This window comes from Dermochelys coriacea, chromosome 6 (genome assembly GCF_009764565.3).
Source record: "Dermochelys coriacea isolate rDerCor1 chromosome 6, rDerCor1.pri.v4, whole genome shotgun sequence".
Lineage (NCBI taxonomy): Eukaryota > Metazoa > Chordata > Testudines > Dermochelyidae > Dermochelys > Dermochelys coriacea.
Window position 1 is genome coordinate 33,390,202 of NC_050073.1, and position 19,205 is coordinate 33,409,406.

Genomic DNA, 19,205 nt, shown 5'->3' on the forward strand with positions numbered 1-19,205 from the left:
GACCTACAAGGTGGTGTGGAAGGAACAGGAGCTGAGATGTAGGCAAGGATGTGGCTGCATTGCAGTAGTTCTGGCTGCATTTAGTGTGTGCTCTTTGGTATCTTTGAAGATGAAAGGTGGTATATAAGAGGCTTTATGATTTTAAAATCTGTAATACAAATTTATTTTTCTTCTTAAATTAGAAAAAAATCCTTTTAGAAAATATGCAGCAAAGTATTTCAGATGGAAAAGTTGAGGCAGCTTCAGCATGGGTTTATGGGTTAAAGTTTTTTTCCTGCAGTGGTTCGTGCTGTGACCTGGCGCACAAGCTTGCAGCACTACTCAAGTTTAGCCCACCCACCCCTCCATCATGATGCAAGGACAGCCAGGCCAAATTTGGGTGAGTGGCACTGGGGTCTCAGTGCCGCTCAGAATTTATGCCTGCCATGAGTAGTGTGGAGAATGATTTGCCCACCCTGGCTTGGCCAGATCCCACCATCGCCACCACTGGCATTGTGCAGGGCCTGAGGCATCTCACCATGCCAAGAGCGCAAAGGTAAAAGTGAGACTGGGGATACCACTCCCACTGGCGGTGGCTCTGGAGCTTAGGGAGAGGCAGGACTAAGAGGGGTCCCCTGGTTTCAGGCAGGGCAAAGCCCCCTATCTGCACAGGGAGGATAGGGCCCCACAGTTCTTGGCCCGCTCTGTTCCCCCCAGCCCTCTACTGAGTTGAGAGGTGATTTGTAAGGCTGACTTTAAGGACCTGATTCTTCAAGGTGCTGAGCTTCCCCAATTCCCATTGACTTCAACCCAAAGAGTTCCTGGGAAGGTTGCTAGGTCTGAGTATGAATTGTTAACACAGAAGACCATTAAGAATTGCACACAATCAATACTCTATCACTTTTCTTATTATTTTAGTTCATTTTATGTCAGACCTTTCTCTACTTCCTTCATTGTGCCCTAAAATAGAACAAACTCCTCTTGGCTTCCCCGTAAGTGCTATTCAAGTGCCAAGTCTGTATTAGAATAACAAACAGCAATTTTAAACTGCAAGAACATAATGTTCAGAGACCCTGTTGCTTTTTACTCTCTTGTCAGACATTTGCAGTTACCCAAATGGACTTGATTTAAATGTTTAGCAGGTAACTGTGAATTATTCCCTGTTGGCAGTGGTGTTCTGCTAACATGCTGACATGATAGTACTGTGCTTAGTGTGTGTCAGGAAATAAATCCTCCCTCCCCCGATTGAAATGTGTATAGACAGCAGATGAGCAGCTAATATTAATAAATTAAGTATTCAGCACTAACAGTTTGGGCAAGGTGCACCCAGCTGGCCTGGGCCAGCTCACGCATTCAGCAAGCTATTGGTTATTATAGATGTGTCATTAGATATATAAGTCCTGAGCTAAGAGGCACAGCTTAGATTGGCCCAGAATTTATACCCATCATATTCTGGGCCCAACCCCCAGCATAAGTTAGAGCAGTTCCAGGGTCTCTTCCCCTCCCTTCCCCTCCCCTTTAAAAACCTTGCATAATCTCTTTCCCTTATTACGTGTGTGATCTTACAAATATTGTTCTATATTTTAGGTGGCCCAAAAAGGACCCATCCTACAGTTCCTGGTATTCCAGGTGGAACAAGAGCTGGGGCAGGTAAAATAGGTAGAATGATTGCTGAGGAAATCATGGAGATTCATAGGTGAGAGAAACTGGTATTCTGCTCTAACTGAATAGATCATTTTTTTTAAAGGGGAAAGTAAGAAACACCCAACCTTTTTTATTTCCATAAGCACCAAGTATTACTATTACTAGCAGTTGCAGTGTAGTGGGTATTTTCCGTTACAGTGAACTTTATCTGTACTAAGGATAGCCGGACATGGTCAAGACAGAAATGACAGCATCACAGAGAAATATAATTTGTTCTAATTTTTCAGTTTGTTTCTTCTTACGGTTAGTCTTTTAGAGTAACCTGTGTGCATACTTACTGTAATGATCTGATCACTAGTCACTGTAATCGCTTACTTTAATAACTTTGGCAGAGGCAGAAAGAGAGCAGCTAACAGTGAAAGAGGTTAGCTCTGGAGAGAGGTCAATGAAGAAAATAGTCTGGGAAAAAAGTTAAGTTTCACAAGCATAAACTGTATGGCCCCTGAATGCCAAAGAATGTTGAATAGGTACCAAGAAGTAAAGATTAATAGATAATCTGCAGCAGAACAAGGAGTACTAGGACCAAATACAGAGGTGATTTGTCAATTGATGCAAGTTACATTGAGGACTCAAATACAGGACACTGCTTGGGGGAGGGAGAGCTGGAGGTTGTCTGGGCTGGGGGGCACCTCCCAGCTGGGCTCTGGGGGACTAAAAGGTGTGGGTCTGGGCCAGGGAGTGTCCCATGGCTGGGCCCTGGGGAGAAGGGGATGTGGGTGTCTGAGATCAGAGGGGCAAAGTTTTCCCCCAAGGTGTGCCCAGCTGGCACATGTGACACATCCAGACTGAGACACCCAACAAAAGCATAACAGAGAAACAGGAACTGGGTTGTTGTAGGAGTTTCTTTAACTCTCTACTCCTGGGGGAAAATGTTTGTTGTCTGTATTGTTACAGACATACTTGCTGAAAGATAGTTTGAAATAAATTACCAAAATAATTGAAACTGGCATGATTATGCTGTGTTATTTTGTCAAATAAAATATGCAGAATTTTCAAATATTGCGTGCAGACTTTTAATTTTTTGGTGTAGAATTCCCCCAGGAGTAATACAATGCACAGAGAGAGCTAGGTGCCTAAAAATCGGATTCATAGAAGCCAGCATGCTCAGTGGGGAGGCACTTAAGCTAGCCAGTAGGAAATGCTGAGGAGTGGGATATGGCCTAAGGCCCACCCCCAAAGGGAGTTCAATTTTGTGAACATTAATGGTGTCTAAATGTTGAAATTAAGTACCTACGGTTCAATTAGACATCAAAACCCCTTGTGAATCTCGCCCTGAGTGATTTGACTAAGGTCACACAAGCAGTCTATGGCAGAGGAAGTTGAACCCAGATCTCCTAGGAGGCTAGTATCCTAGCAACTGGACCATCCTTCTCCTCTTGCTCTAAGATAATAGTATCTGCCCTTGTCAGTTGTGTTCATACAGGCAATACAAGTAGGTAGCAAAATGGATAAACATTTTTGGAACAATGGAGAATAAATTCCTGCTATGTGTCTTAGTTCATTGAAAATTCTCACTATGCTTGAATGTGAGTCCTAAATATTTCCAGTAGGTGGCCACAGGTGCCACACAAGCCATGCCATATTTCATACTGGGATAAAATGGCTTGTTAGTGAATTGTTAGTGGCCTGGAGGTCACAAATCCAGATCACAGAGGGCTGGATGCAGTTTACTATCAGATGTCTTGTGGCAATAGATTTAAAAGTGAAATGGTATAGAGTTAGACCATTAATTAGTCCTCCATAGGAGATAATAGTTTAGTGTCTTGCACTTCAGGAATAATCTATTATTTTACTCTCTGACATTCATTTCTGAAGTGTGAAAATTAGACTAAGACAAGTTTGAAGTGTTGTTATGTTATGTGAGGGGACTCTGTAAAATTGGCATAGGAGGGTGCCATGTTTATGTGTGTCTGACTCCAGTCCAAATTTGCTCAGTTGAATGTGTTTTAAGACCTGTAAACTCAGCTTGGGGTCTGAAAGTAAAGCTTGCTGACTCAGAATGGGGATGAGTGGGGTGCAGAAGAGATTAAAGCAGGCTTTGCAGACACCCCCAATTCTGGAGGCCATCTTTCCCCCGGTCAAGCCCCAAACGTGAAGGCTGGTCTAATTTACACTACATGCCTGTTAACAGTCTTAAATAAGGGGCTGTTTTATATGGCTGGTCCCCAGCTGCCATAAAGGAGGCCCTTATCATGTTCCCTGTACCCAGCTAAATTACACTTCACTAGCAGCTGGGTAGTTGTTATAGGACCTGCTACAATGAGCTCTCTGGCACAGGAGGTTCCTTGCTGCCTGAATCCTCCAGTGGAAAAAAACAAGAAAATCTCACACATCTAATAATGATTCTGCAGCTTTAGTTTAGTTAATAATCCTGATGATGCACAAGCCAGGAAAAATTCCAGATCCTTCTTCCATAGCCTGTGTTGATGCTGAAGGCACAAGAGGAGTAAAAACTAGTGACATGTTTTTATCCCTTCAGTGACACACAAAATGAGCAGATTTGTTGTATAGAAAATAACATTTTTACATTGTTGCTTTTGTGGCCTCTCCCCCCCGCCCCTTTAAAATTAAAATAGCCAAATCCGAGGCTGAGCAAAGACTTTTAATAGCTGTAAAACAGTCTACTGAAGCTCATTTAAAATAGCATTTTGTACTATTATTCATCTTACTAACAGAAACAAAGTACTTTGTATACACTCCACCACTCTTGTTTTCCTTTCAAGTGGAGAGAGCCCTGGTTTAGTTCCAGTGCTCTTTCACCAGCTGTTTCTATTTTCCTGTACTGCCTTCTGTTCACAACCTTCCCACTGAAACTCTGCCACGGCAAATGAGTTTCCCACTTAAAAAAAAAGTTTGGCATTTTTGATGCTAAGAGGATCCTTTGTACAAATTACCACATGGGAACTACCCCACTCTATTTTCTCTAATTGTACAGCCAGCAAATCTACAACTCCCTAGCATTTCCGCTAATGTGGAAAATATTCAATGCTAGTTTGGGGTTGGGGAAATCCTGAACTAAGTAAAAATAGTGTGGTGTTGAAATGTCTCTTTTACTGCATGCACACTATACCATAGAGATAAAAGCAAATGTCCAGCATATCTATGTCATGATAGCTTATTGAAAACAAAATAGGAAGGAAAATATAAGGAAGAAGTTTGTCCTATTAACGTCTCAAAGCATATAGAAATTGTACATACGTATGGCTCTCTTTGGATCTCCCGTAGAGCAATTTTATTGTTTGGACATTGTAGGCCAGACCTTTCTACAGCTTATATAAATACTGTATGCAAATTTACACCAGCTGAGGATCTGGCTTTGTGTACTGCTTAAAAATATTTCCTACAGAGGCTGGGCAAGAAAATGGTATAGGGGAGAGCTGAAGTTTATAATCTGAGCAAATTGGAATATGCCAAATTCAGGTAATTGAGTCAGCTATCTATGTCGTTGAGGGTAATAATGGCAGCATTATTAAATTAATGGACAGACTAGCACTACAGACCTCATACCAACAGAAAAAAAGTGATCACAAAGCATAAACGTGATGCTAACACAGTAAACGCATCACCCCAAACAGCATTTTTATAGTTAGTTTTGAGATATTAAAGGTCTTGGCATTTGGAGATTCACTTGCCCGTTAGTCTGTTGGTGGTAGTGAACGTTCTAGTATCCACCAACATGATTCATTGTTCTCAAGATGAATAGTACATTAATTGTATCATTTTGCATTGCCTCTTTCTAATTTTAATGACATTGGTTTGAAAGGATAAGAGGGTCATCACCTTCCAGCTGTGGTTCCAGTCCATTGAACATTACCAGCACACCACCCCCTGATACATCTTCTCCAGGAGGCAAAAAGGTGAGAATAAAAGTTTTTAAAACATGAATCAGTAGTAGTAATTGAATTCTTTGTCACATGTTTCATAAATCTGACTATATGATCCCTTGGCTGCCAAGTCTGGGGTAGCGGAACCTAGCATACTTAAGGTTTTGAGTATTTATACATAATGAAATAGCTTCAACAGGAAAGATTGAGAGAGACCCATCCCAGAATACCCCATTTCGGTTTGGGCATTTACCTACTTTGTGGGAGACTCGAGTTCAAATCTCTATTCCAAGTTAGGCAAAGTGGAGACTTGAATCTGGGTCTCCCACATCCCAGGTGAGTGCTCTAACCACAAGCGCTATGGGGTAATGGGGCACAATCTCCTTTTGTGGTTTTGGGAATAGCATTTCCATATTTCCTTTTTTTTTACACAACAAAAAGTGGTTAAAAATGCCCCAAATCAAAATGAAATGTTTTGTTTAACCCAATGCCTGCTTTTGTTTGTTTCATGAGAAAACCAAAGCATTTTAGTTTGATTAATCAGAAATGAAGAAAGTTGGTTGGTTCGTTTGTTCAATGACACCTACAGTGCTATGATACATATCAGCTTAGCCCTAAAATTAGAAGTCCTACTGTGAGCACAGTGCATTAGTCTAGAATAGGGCTGTCAATTAATTGCAGTTAATGCATGCAATTAACTCAAAACAAATTAACACGTTATTTTTTTAACAAGAGTTAATCGCATACCTCTGAAGACAGGACTCGGCGGCAGCCGAGCAGGGAGGGAGGGAGGCACCGGCTGTGGCAGCAATCAGGAAGTGGCCAGGAACAAGAGACTGCAGGTGATTTGGGAGAGCCAGTCAAACACCCTACAGTGGGAAGAGAGGCGCCCGGCCCCCTGCCGGCTGCCCCGTCCCTTCCCTGTTGGAAAGGGCCTGCCTTAGGGATGGGCAAGAGGGGCCACCAACCAGGGCACCGTGCTTAGGGGGGCACCACTGCATGCCTCCAGATGCTTCGTCTCCAGCTGCTCTGCTCCATTGCTGCCCCAGCCTCCCCCCACCAAGCTGCCCCAGCCAAGCTGCTTTGGACTGGGAGGCTGCCTCCTGTTTGTTGCGCAGGGCAGGGGGGCTGATGTCAAGGTATTCCCCTCCCCCTGCCCATGTACCCAATGGCTGCTGAGCTGGGGTCAGGAAACAGGGGGGAGCCTATCTGCTGCTGGCTCAGGAGTGAGTGCTGCTGACAGCAGCTGGTGCTGGCTGAAAAAGCATTCAGGTTCCTGAGTGCTCTGCTTAAAGAGACCGCACTCCCCCAACACACACACACATATTTGTAATAAAAAATAATAATATAAAGTGAGCCCTGTACATTTTGTATTCTGTGCTGTAATTGAAAATCAATATATTTGAAAATGTAGAAAACATCCAAAAAATTTTAAATAAATGGTATTTTTGTCATTGTTTAACAGTGCAATTCAAACTCTGATTAATCGTGACTATTTTTTTAAATTTCACAATCAATCACAATTAATTTTTTTTAATCGTTTGACAGCCCTAGTCTAGAACAGCATGTACTATGTTGGGACTGGAGTGGAGCATAGACAGATTTGGAGAGATAAAAGCAGGCCCTCCAAGAAAGTTCAGTACATATAGATAAAGGCTTCCGAGCGGCACCTCTTATAGCAAGCACATTACATCTGTCTTCCAAGAGCTGCATAAGCATTCATTTCTTCCTCTCGCTCCTCTCCTCATGCATATGGAAAAGTCCTTTGAGAGTGGCTGTTTCAGAGCTGCAGCAAGAGAGGATTAGGCTAAATTTGGGATGATCTGTCACAGGGGAACCTAAAGTTACATGTTTACTAAATATTGGAGAAGCGGTAGTACCTGCTTAGTACTCAAACTCTTATTTCAAATTACCTGTCTCAAACTCTTATTTCAAATTTTAAATGGAATGGTTTAATGTATTTCTCCCTTCATTGGTTCTTTATTTGAACTATAAATGCATTTACAATACCTTAGGGTTCAGATCGGTGTTTGCTTAATCTCACTTACGGGCTAGATTTTTCAGTGGGCTCTGTGCACCTGTGCCTTTGAAAATCTCTGTAGAAATGCTCTAGAAGCCTTTGTATGCAAGAATTCTATGGCCATGCAGTCCCTCTTCTCCGTGTGGCAAAACTGTGCTCTGGCATCTAAACTTCCATTTTATAAAATTATTTCATAAGAACGGCCATACTGGGTCAGACCAATGATTCATCTAGGCCAGTATCCTGTCTTCCGATAGTGGCCCGTGCCACATGCTTCAGAGGAAATAAATGAAACAGGGCAATTTATGGAGTGATCCTGTTTTCTAGTTCCAGCTTCTGGCAGGCAGAGGTTTAGGGACACCCACAGCTTGGGGCTGGGTCCCTGACCATCTTGGCTAATAGTCACTGATGGACCTATCTTCCAGGAACTTATCTAATTATATTTTGAAATGAGTTCTAGTTTTGACCTTCTCAACATCCCCGGACAACAAGTTACAAAGGTTAACTGTGCGTTGTGTGAAGAAGTACTTCCTAATATTTGTGTTAAACCTGCTGCCTATTAATTTCATTGGGTGACCCCTGGTTCTTGTGTTATGCAACGGGGTAAATAACACTTCCTTAGTCACTTTCTCCACAGTATTCACAATTTTATAGACTTCTATGATATCCCCCCTTAGTCATCTGTTTTTTAAACTAAACAGTCCCAGTCTTTTTAATCTCTCCTCATAGGGAAGTTGTTCCATCCCCCTTATCATTTTTGTTGCACTTCTCTGTACTTTTTTCAATTCTAATATATATATTTTTGAGATGGGGTGACCAGAACTGCACGTAGCATTCAAAGTGTGGGCATACCATGGATTTATATAGTGGCATTATTTCTAACCCTTCTAGTTCCAAAACTAACTTTGAAAATGTGAACAGGAAGTAAACTGCCATAGATTTTCTTAAGGCCTGGCCCTCACAAAAAAGTAAGAGCAACCCAGCTACATTGTGCAGGGGTGTAAAATCCACACTCCTGAGTGATGTAGGTCAATGGAAGAATTCTTCCGACAACCTCGCTACTGCCTCTTGTGGAAGTGGATTACCTAGATTCATATGAGAACCCCTCCTGTCAGCATCAGTAGTGTCTATGCTGAAACAGTACAGCTGCTGTGCTTCAAGTGTAGACAAGCCTTAAATTCTACAGAAAGTCTAAAACAATATCCCACAGAGGTGTGACCTTTCTGTTAATCTGAACAGGGCGCTAATTCAAATCTAAGAGTATCAACACCATTTATCATTTTAGATGATACATCCAACAGATATGCTTATTGCACCATCTCAAAATGCTTAGCATACCTGCTCAGGTGACAGAACTCCAACAGTTCCATATCCAGTTTTCCCACAGACTATTCTGGTGCAATTATACATTGTCAGGACAAAAACATGACATACTGAAAACTACAAATAATGTGAACTTAATTCAATAGCAACAGTGAAAATGCTATACTGATACTTTCATAATTAATGAAAAACTTCCATATTGAAATAGAACTGCTGCAGAATTTAGGCTCATTTTGCTGCTGAGTACCTGGGGCATTCTCTATAGCAAGGAGCGGTGGGAAATGCTGTTGGTGAAACCACTTGACATTTAATCAGAGATTATAGAGCTGCAAGCCACCGTTAGATTCCACCTCCCAGAACAGCTACCGGGGAAAAAGTAAGGAAGTAAGACATTATCCAGAACTGATGTAGCTGCAGGAAGGAAAACAATTATTTGTATTTCTGTAGTAGGTAGGAGCCCCAGTCATTGATTAGGGCAACATTGTGTTAGGTGCCATACAAATACAGAACAAAAAGATGGTCCCTGCCCCAAGGAGCTTACCATCTAAGACTGATATGTGCATGCAGTGTTCCCTTATTCTGTTAATCCTTCAAATGATGTCTTTTAATCCTATTGGGAAGAGGAGAAGAACTCAAGATATTCTGTGCCCAGGGCCCCAAGAATTTTTAATTCAGTCCTGCTTGATAATGCAGAGTATTCCATCAAGAGCTATATGCTATGCCCCAAGACTGATTCTTCCTCTTTACCACTGGATTTACATATTTATAATATAATAGAGTAATTTGATATCCAGATTCTTCCATGTGCATTGGTGTGTCAGTGTGCTAGAATAAATTTGGATTATGAGATTATGCAAGAATATTGATAAGTACCTAATGCTTATGACACAAGGCTTATTTGGAAACTTAACAAAAAAGCCTATATCAACAAGCGTCAATGTGAAAATGCGAATTAAAAAACAATATAGTAGAAAACCTTATGTTAAATATCTCCAGAAATAAAAACACGTACATAGGAAAAACAAACCCTATCTAGGAAACCTGCTGAATACTAAATATGCTAATACCCGTCTAAAAATTTTTTTAACAAAGTCCCTTTATTGAATGAACTAAACAATATACATTGCATGCAAGACTGCAAACTTTGTATCAATTCAGAGGAATGACCCAGAAAACAGCAAGCCATTGCCCTGATTACATGTTGTTGCTGGAAGTAAGCAAAAGAGACAGGCTAAGCAACACTGGATATCACCTTCACATTTGGTTTGGCTCTGCTCATTATGTAAATAGTTTTTTTTATCTATTCCATTAATTTGCTTTCTCATTTAGAAACTCTGTTATGTACAGTGACTTTGTCTGAAGCTTACAACAGAACAAGCTACTAACCAGACCTCCAGATTATTACAAAACTGGTCACTTTAAACATTGTCTCAGTATGATAAAATATACGCCCAGACCAACAAATATTCAAATGTGGATGCTGAAAGTGAGGCTACTAAAGAAGTGGTCTGATTTTCAGAGGTGCTGAACACCTGCATTTCCTTTTACTTCATTGAGAGCTGTAGGTGGTAGGTAAACTTTTAAAATTAGGTCAGCTATTTAAATTTGGACATTCAGTTTTGAAAATATGGGTGTAGGGATAATGTTTTCTGCCCTTTCTGAAAATAAACACAAGATCTTTCTTGCTGAAGAATTGTCAACTTTCAAAGAAAATCGTCTTGCGCCACCTACTGGGGAACACTTAGTGTGCCAGTTCCCCAGATGCATTTTTATCAAGCTAGAGATATCATTTCAAATAAGTTTCCTAAATACAGTAGATTCCTCTTAATAGCAATCCTGTTATTAACAACTTCTGCTTATTAGCAGCATTTGGCAGGAACCAGATCCATCCCATTGACTTTAATGTTAATGAGATTTGGATATTGGCAATAGCGTGATGTCTATGGAGAACTTTTTTGGGAAGAAGGGCCTCGGCTGCAGGCAGGGTTGTGGGGCTGCGACCAGAGAGGTAAGCACTTGGCATGTTCCAGTGCTTCCTTTCCTGGGTGCAGTCATGCAAACCTGCCTGTGGCTGGGGACTTGCCACCCAGACAAAGGTGGAGCCCTTGCTGGAGTCCTGGCACTTCAGGCTGGGATGGGAGCTTTGGACAGAGCAGCAGTGGAGAGGAAACTAAAGCCCACTTGCTGGGGCTTTCCACAGGGAGCAAGTGTGCTGGGGAGCTACACAGTACTCTCCCTGTGCTCTCCAGGCTGTGTTCTGCCCTGGCACAAAGGGGCTGCAGCTAAAGAAGGAAGTGTTGGGACAAGCTGAGGCTGGGCACAGCTTGTGGAGTACAGGGAAAATTACAGTGCAGGCAACTCCTGAAGCACCAGCGCACCTGCTGCCTGTGGAAAGCTCCAGTATCTGGGCTGCAGCCCAGGCCCCACCCCCCGCGCACTGCTGCTATGCCTGCAGGCAGGTTTGCAGCCAGGGAAAACATGTCCCACCCAGGGCTTCTTTCCCTGGTTGCAGCCCTACAAACCTGTCTTCTGCTTATTGGCAACTTCCAGACAGTGGCAACTTTTTGCTGGGAACAAAAGTTGCTAATAAACTGAATCCAGTGTATACAGAGATTTTAGAAATACACGTTAATTACCTTTATCTGTGCATTGTGTAGTATCAGGTTATAATTACAGTCAGAGGGTCTGTAGTGACCATAGTAAACTAATGCTTTCTCATTTGTGATGTCACCAGCCCCCATTATTAGGGTCATAGGCTTATTAGGTTAAAGATGAAAAAGATTCATAACAGTACTGATGACTGTACTGTTGCTGTAGTAGAGAACATATAATTAACTGGAAGTCTAACATTGATTGTCACTACTTTCATTGTCTTGTGACCTTTAGCCGTGGGGCCGTGCACCTTACATTGTTTTTCCTTTCCAGCAAGCTAGTTAATCACTTTAGTATCCTTGTAATGGAAAAGACAAGAACATAACTTCATACCCTGTTTGTTGCACAAACTGACATGCTTTAAGTGAATACACAGTATCTGTGATTGCTCTCTATAAATATATCAGAGGGATAAATACAGGAGAGGGAGAAGAATTATTTAAGCTCAGCACCAATGTGGACACAAGAACAAATGGGTATAAACTGGCCACCAGGAAGTTTAGACTTGAAATCAGACGAAGATTTTTAACCATCAGAGGAGTGAAGTTTTAGAATAGCCTTCCAAGGGAAGCAGTGGGGGCAAAAGATCTATCTAGCTTTAAGATTAAACTTGATAAGTTTATGGAGGAGATGGTATGATGGGATAACGTGATTTTGGTAATTAATTGATCTTTAAATATTCAGGATAAATAGGCCTAATGGCCTGTGATGGGATTTTAGATGGGTGGGATCTGAGTTACCCAGGAATGAATTTTCTGTAGTATCTGGCTGGTGAATCTTGCCCATATGCTCAGGGTTTAGCTGATCGCCATATTTGGGGTCAGGAGGAATTTTCCTCCAGGGCAGGTTGGAAGAGGCCCTGGAGGTTTTTTGCCTTCCTCTGTAGCATGGGGCACAGGTCACTTGCTGGAGGATTCTCTGCTCCTTGAAGTCTTTAAAAATCACGATTTGAGGACTTCAATAGCTCAGACATAGGTGAGTTTTTTTGTAGGAGTGGGTGGGTGAGATTCTGTGGCCTGTGTTGTGCAGGAGGTCAGACTAGATGATCATCAGAATGGTCCCTTCTGACCTTAGTATCTATGTATCTAGATGGGTAGAGTCTGGAGCCTACAGCCCATTGCTCACAGGAATTGTCCCATTTAAGTCAACAGAAGTATTTGTACAAGTATGGATTTTCAAATTCAAGCCTTGAGACAACAGAAGAGACTGACTAGAGAACAGTAGTTAAATGGTCAAAGAGAATTCCCTTTACCAGTAGGGGAAGATGTTTAATTTGCAACCAACCTCTGTTACAATATTTCAATTCTACTGTGTTTATAAATGTATGAAATATCCCTCAGGCATGAAGTATGTGATTTAAATTGTTAATGGAAGAAATTGCAGTCTTATAGCATGATCAATTTTGAATCTCCCTTAAAGTAGCATAGCAAATACGTGCATAGAAACACACCTCCCACAGTGGGGGCCCTGATCCATAAATAGGGCCCCTAGATACTACTATTACAAATACATAATAAAGCAGACTGAGAAGTTTACATGTAACCTTGGTGTTTCTTTGGAACTACTATTTAGCTATATTCTTTCATTAGGCTACATGTATATCCTTTAACATTGCTGCTTTTACTTTAGGTAACCAGATTTTTTCTTTATTAAAAAGATTGAATTCCATAATCATACACTCAGGCACTAAAACAACTGAAAGTGCTTCAGTGTTTGGATAGTATCACCTCAGTTAACATGTAGCAGTTACAAGCCATCACCACCTGGAACCTAGGTGTTCATCTAGATTTTGCATCCTAACAAATACAGTTGACTATGGATGATCCATCCCTTAGGCTGCAAAGTTGAGTGGGCATGATGACCCCCAGCTTTCTACCAAACAAGTCTGATTTATTTTTTGCTAGATTTGTGGTAACTGTAGGATTCATGAAAATGAGATTTGAGTCTCATGTAAACTAATGGACATGAGCCTTGCTGTGCCAGTCCTGTACTCTTGAACATTGAAAGCCAATCATGCTGATCTGTATGGTGGTTCTATAATAAGGTTGGGTAGAGACAAGAGATTAAGTATGACCTTAGTCAGGAGGTGACTTTTCATCTCCTTAGGTAAATAGTAGTGTATTAACCCAGACATTTCAGTGTGAAAATATGCTGGCCAAGAATCAATCCAGATGTGGTGCCCTACATTTAATTTTAGTGATTACTCGTTTAATTTATTTTCCCTGTAGCCCAAAATGGCAGCAGTGTACTAACTATAGCAGTTCACACATCTCTAAGCCAGTGTACAAAAGGAAAATGTAGGTGTAAAACAATAACAATCATGTTGTTAAATCCGTAGGCACAGAAGTTTGCAAGCCAGGCATTCAAAGTAGTGAAAATAGTAAATTGTAATTCAGCTGATTTCATATTACTTTTCAAAAGATTGGCAATGCAGTATCTCTAATACAAACCACAGTGACTCAGAGAACACAACATTTTGATACTTCAAATTCTGAATGTATAGCTCATGTTAGGAGTTTCATGTTAGGGGTCTAGATCAGGGGTGGGCAAACTTTTTGGTCTGAGGACCACATCGGGGTGCAAAACTGTATGGAGCGCCGGATAGGAAAGGCTGTGCCTCCCCTAACAGCCTGGCCCCTATCTGCCCCCCCACTTCCTGCCCCCCTGCCTGCCCCCTTCAAAACCCTTGACCCATCCAATCCCCCCTACCTGCACCTGCCCCAGCTGCCCCTGGGACCCCACCCCCTATCCACCTGCCCCCTGTTCCCCATCTCCTGACTGCCCTCCCCGAACTTCCGCTCCATCCAACCACCCCCTGCTCCCTGTCCTGACTGCCCCCCAGGACCCCCCTGCCCCTTATCCAACCCCCCAGCCCCGGCCCCCTTACCATGCCACTCAGAGCAGCATGTCTGGCTGCCACACTGCCCTGCATGAGCATGTAGCCAGCATGGCTATTGGGGAGGGGACGAGCCTCCCGGGCCAGGAACTTCGGGGCCGGGCAGGACTGTCCTGCAGGCTTTAGTTTGCTCACCTCTGGTCTAGATGACCGAGAACAGAAGTTATTTGCTCCATTTTTAATAAATGCTTACGAAAGAGAATAAAATCACTTAAGACAAATCAATGAGTGATGCAGCCCTATACTTCACTCTTTCTTTGTTTAAACAAGTTAGTATTATTAATACCCTTGCAGTAGCATCAAAAGCATAGAAATCCCATCAGACTAAGGCTATGGATACACTACACAGCTTGCCGCTGGTGCAGATGATCTAAGCCAACAGGAGCCTTTGCGAACAGCGGTAGCTATGTTGGCAGGAGAGCTTCTCCCACTGACATAGCATTGTCCAAACCGGCACTTAGGTCAGGGTAACTTACATTGCTTGGAGGGGTGGCTTATTCACACCCCTGAGCAACATAATTTATACCGATGTAAACCATAGTATGTACATAGCTTGAGGCTCATTCACAGGTAGAGCGCATCATGGAATTCAAATTCCCTAGGAGAAAATACAAGAAGCATAAAAAAAAAACCTAAGAGTACCATGGGAGGAGAACTCACCTCTCTCCAAATTAAAGTAAAATGTTACTACAACCTCTACCTATATGACATAGCAAAACTTAACGGTGATTGTAACCCAATGCTGTTTCTCTTGCCCCAGGAGCCATGGGGGAAGTGTAGTATTGCTGTGTTATACTCGCTGCTTGCGTGATCTGTATTGTACAAAAATCCTTTCAGCTTGCGGAGCGCTTCCTAAGAGAATAGTCTCTTATTATAACCTACACTGGTATAAAGAAACTACCAACTCTACGTGCAGCTCTGGCCAGAAAGTCAAGGAATAGTGCCTGGAGGGAAAGCACTCCATTTTGGTTCTAGAAAGAGAGCAGTGGGTCCGTACAATGAAGGAAGTAGGGCTGCTTTGCAAGCAGTCTCAGCTAGCACATCATTGAAGAGATCACCACTAAAAATACCATTAAAGAGATTTACTTATGGAGAAACTAGACATTAATATAAGGCTAAAAAACTGAAGTCTTAGCTACATAAGAATGGTTTTTGATATTACCTGAGGCGTGAATTTAAACAGCTGCAGTTACACCAGTAAAATCCCCATGTGGGAGGACAATCTCAGAGAAGAGTGCTTTTTGGTTTGGTTTGTTTAGCTTATGTCACTTGGAAACGGGTTTAAGAAAAACTGAAAACTGCTGCTTTATGCCAGACCAAGTGTCCAGATTCAGGGGAGGGGTTAAACCAGTGTAACTATACCATGGTAACACCTAAATCTTTCCCATCTCAAGAAGCCCTTAGTCAAAGGGCCTGACTCTCTGCTCTAGTATAAATCACCGCACACAGAGGAAGGAAGCAAAATGGGAGTAAAAATGCTATCAATTCAGATTAGTCATTTCCATCCTCTTTTCACTCACTTTACAGATGGAAATAACTGGACAAGTTGCAGGGCAGTGGAGCATCAGGCTATATTTTGCTTAATTACTGTTCTTGTGAATATATTCCTTAGAGCAAGCTCAGAACTAAATGATCTCTAATATAAGCACAGCTGAGTAGTTTCAACTAGAATCATACATTTGTTTTTGCTTCCTGATTACCCATTATATTAGGGTATGGGGCAAAAAAAAAAAAAAACAAAAAAAAAAACACAAAACCCTCCATCTTTACTTAGGGCATCCGGTAGGGTCTTTGCAGTGCAGATACTCACCAATGGAATGTTACTAGCCAGAACAAGCTGAGCAACCCGTGGCACTCTGTATCAAGAGGATTACACTAGAGCTTGTATGCTTTTCAGGGTTGGGACTGTAGCCTGTATGTTTGCACAGAACCTAGGCACTACTCAGATCACAAATAAATACTCACTTTCCAGGCATCAGGAGTTAGACAAAATCATTACAACCTCACAGCATTGATCTTGCAGTGTGAGGTAAAGGTTCAAATGCATTTTATAGATAGCTCTATTTGAAATCTGCAAGTGGTGGAACTTAGAAATTCCATAGCAAGAACCTAGTGTTGCAAATAAATAAATAAATAAATAAAAATTGAGCAATGTTGTTGTGTATAAAAAGCAGGCGTTTCTGAAGAAAGTGCTGCATGTAAAGATCATTGGTTACAGTACCTTTTATAGCAGTTCCCTTACTTTCTAGTGGTTGAGAAGTGTCAAAGCAATGTACACTTTTACTGGGCAAATAAACTTTGCCCATTCCCCACTGAGGCTTAAAATTATTGACATAATAGTAAGCATGAAGCATTTTAAGATAATTTCATGTTGTAGGTGGTGTTTAACTTCTAAAAAAGTTGGTTTGCAATAGATTGTCTCGCATATCTCCCCCAATCTTCACATTAATATTAAAGTATCCTGCTGTGAAGTTTCACTAGAATGCAGTTTAAGTTCATATGTTTGGATCCTAAGACTTGCTGTAGGTCCTCCTCTTTCAGATGTGCTACATAGGTTAAGGCTGAGAGCAGCGCGAATACCATAGGATACTAGAAGTTTACATTTTTCATTTGTTTCTAGATTTTGAATGGTGGAACTCCAGACATTCCTTCTGCTGGTTTACTATCTGGGCAGATCCAGGATAATTCTGGCTATCCATATTCCGACAACTCCTCCATTCTTGGTAAGCACAGTCATACAATTAAGTCTATAGTTCAGAGAGGTATGACAAATGTAACTCTAGCCATCTCAAAGCATCATCTTTACACAAAACTTTATCTAGAATAAAATTAGGCTTAAGAACATTTTAGGACATCAAGTCCAAGTAATATTCTTCAAAAAGAAATTAGTAATAAATGCTTTTAAAGCTCTGTGCTGATAAATATGTTATAGCTTAACGGGTTAAAGCAGTAAACCCTATTTTTACATGGTGTCTGTTGACATACCTCAGGTCTATGCACACCCCGGCATGATCTCTTGCTCATTCACAAACAATACATAAAATGGTAGTTTATGCAATGAATCTTTCCCATCTGAAGGGGAACCATTTCCCCTAGCAAAATTATAAAGAAAATAATGTTTTATAAACATCTACCCTATACGGTTTTCAACACAAACGTTTTCCTTAGACTGTTTGAGCCTCTCACTTCCTATCCCTCAAAAGTTTGGCTTCTTTTCATCAGCCCAATGGCTATTTTCAACTCATTCTACTGAAAAAATGAAATTGAATTTTTTTTTTTTTTAAATAGAGTGAGTTGGAAGTGGCCAAGGCCCCCCACCAGATTGGCACCTAGGTTACTTGAAACTGCTCACCCTGACATTCTCCCCCTTTCACACACCTCTGACAGCCCTTGTCCTCCATTAATTCCCCATTCAGCCCCATGGTTAGCACAAATCCTGTAGGGAATTTTTCTGTCATCGGGGTGAGATCCCAGCTGTGTACTGTACACTGATGAGTGCATTTGCAAGCAAACATCCCCCCCACCTATCAGAATGCAGTTTAGTATGCTCACTTCCAACTCAGTTAATAATTGATACATTTTTCTGACCAATCACTTTATACAATATGTAAAATCATATTTTAAATGCTTATTGCAGTTTTCTTTTAATTCTTTCACAGGGGAGAACTCTCACATAGGCATAGATATGATAGACAACGACCAAGGATCAAGCAGCCCCAGCAATGACGAAGCTGCAATGGCAGTTATAATGAGCCTTTTGGAAGCAGATGCAGGCCTCGGAGGCCCTGTGGATTTTAGCGACTTACCGTGGCCCTTGTAAATGCTACATATTAATTCAGCATCTGAATATCAAAGTGCATTATTGGTGGAGTTCTACAGTCTGTGAAGCTTGGATTATGAGAACAGCTTTTATGTATGAATTTCATAAAAGCCATATCAGAACACACAACTCATCCTACCATGTGTCATTTCAGACAAAGTGGAGATAAACATGCTACAATGTTCTTGCATTATGGATTTGGTTAGCTGTGTATAGCTTGCATTAATTGTATATTTTAGGATTCTGTTCTTTTTGAATTTTTTTTTAATCACTGTGCAACTCAGCACTGTTCTCATTGGTAGCTTTTATATGCAAACGGTCGTTTCAGATGTATGATGTGTTTTTACACTACAAAAAGGTCCCCCATGTGGATATTTCTTATACTAATTGTATCAAAGCTGTTTATTCTCTCGTCAGAATCCTTTACTATAAATATTGTTAAAGTGTAATGTATTAGACAGTTAAATATTTTTAAAATAAATACGTTTCCCTTGTTCTAAAATGCAGCATTTACTTTTTTATCATAAAAAATTTCTGATAAAATCCCATTTAAGAAGTATGGTAGAAGCCATAGATTGTGCCTTGTTACCTTAAAAATGGGAAAAAAAAAAAAAATAAAAGAGAAACATTCAGTTCCAAGGCTTCATTCTCCACTCACGGCTTTCAGCCAAATTTCATATACACACACTTTACAGTTAAACACATTTCTAAAACGTTAACCAAATCTATAAAAAAGGAAAAGCTCTTTTATAATTCCAGTAATTTAAAAATCATCATGAACTATCTTTGGAAGTGCATCCATTTGATAAATGGAGAGAATTATAGTTTAACCATATTGCCTTACTTTTGCCTAATGGAGGAATGTCATCAGGTTTTTATTTTTGGGGCAGGGGGAAGAGGGGAGACCAATTGTTTTGCTCAGGAGGTTACTAGAGAAGCCGTTTTGACTACAGGACATACTTACAAGAGGCAGAAATGTCAGAAACA

At 41.1% G+C, this 19,205-nt stretch overlaps 1 protein-coding gene across 8 annotated transcripts in view; it reads left to right on the plus strand.

Moving 5' to 3' along the window:
• The window catches only part of ARNTL (aryl hydrocarbon receptor nuclear translocator like), a 91,328-nt gene extending 72,608 nt beyond the window's left edge, over positions 1–18,720 (plus strand). For all 8 annotated transcript variants that reach the window (XM_038404620.2, XM_043515722.1, XM_043515725.1 and 5 more), the window contains 4 exons: positions 1,567–1,675; positions 5,447–5,540; positions 17,019–17,121; positions 18,058–18,720. In XM_038404620.2, the coding sequence (XP_038260548.1) occupies positions 1,567–1,675; positions 5,447–5,540; positions 17,019–17,121; positions 18,058–18,218 (467 nt within the window). In that variant the 3' untranslated portion in view covers positions 18,219–18,720. The remainder of the gene's footprint in view (positions 1–1,566; positions 1,676–5,446; positions 5,541–17,018; positions 17,122–18,057) is intronic.
• Positions 18,721–19,205: the final 485 nt, after the last annotated feature.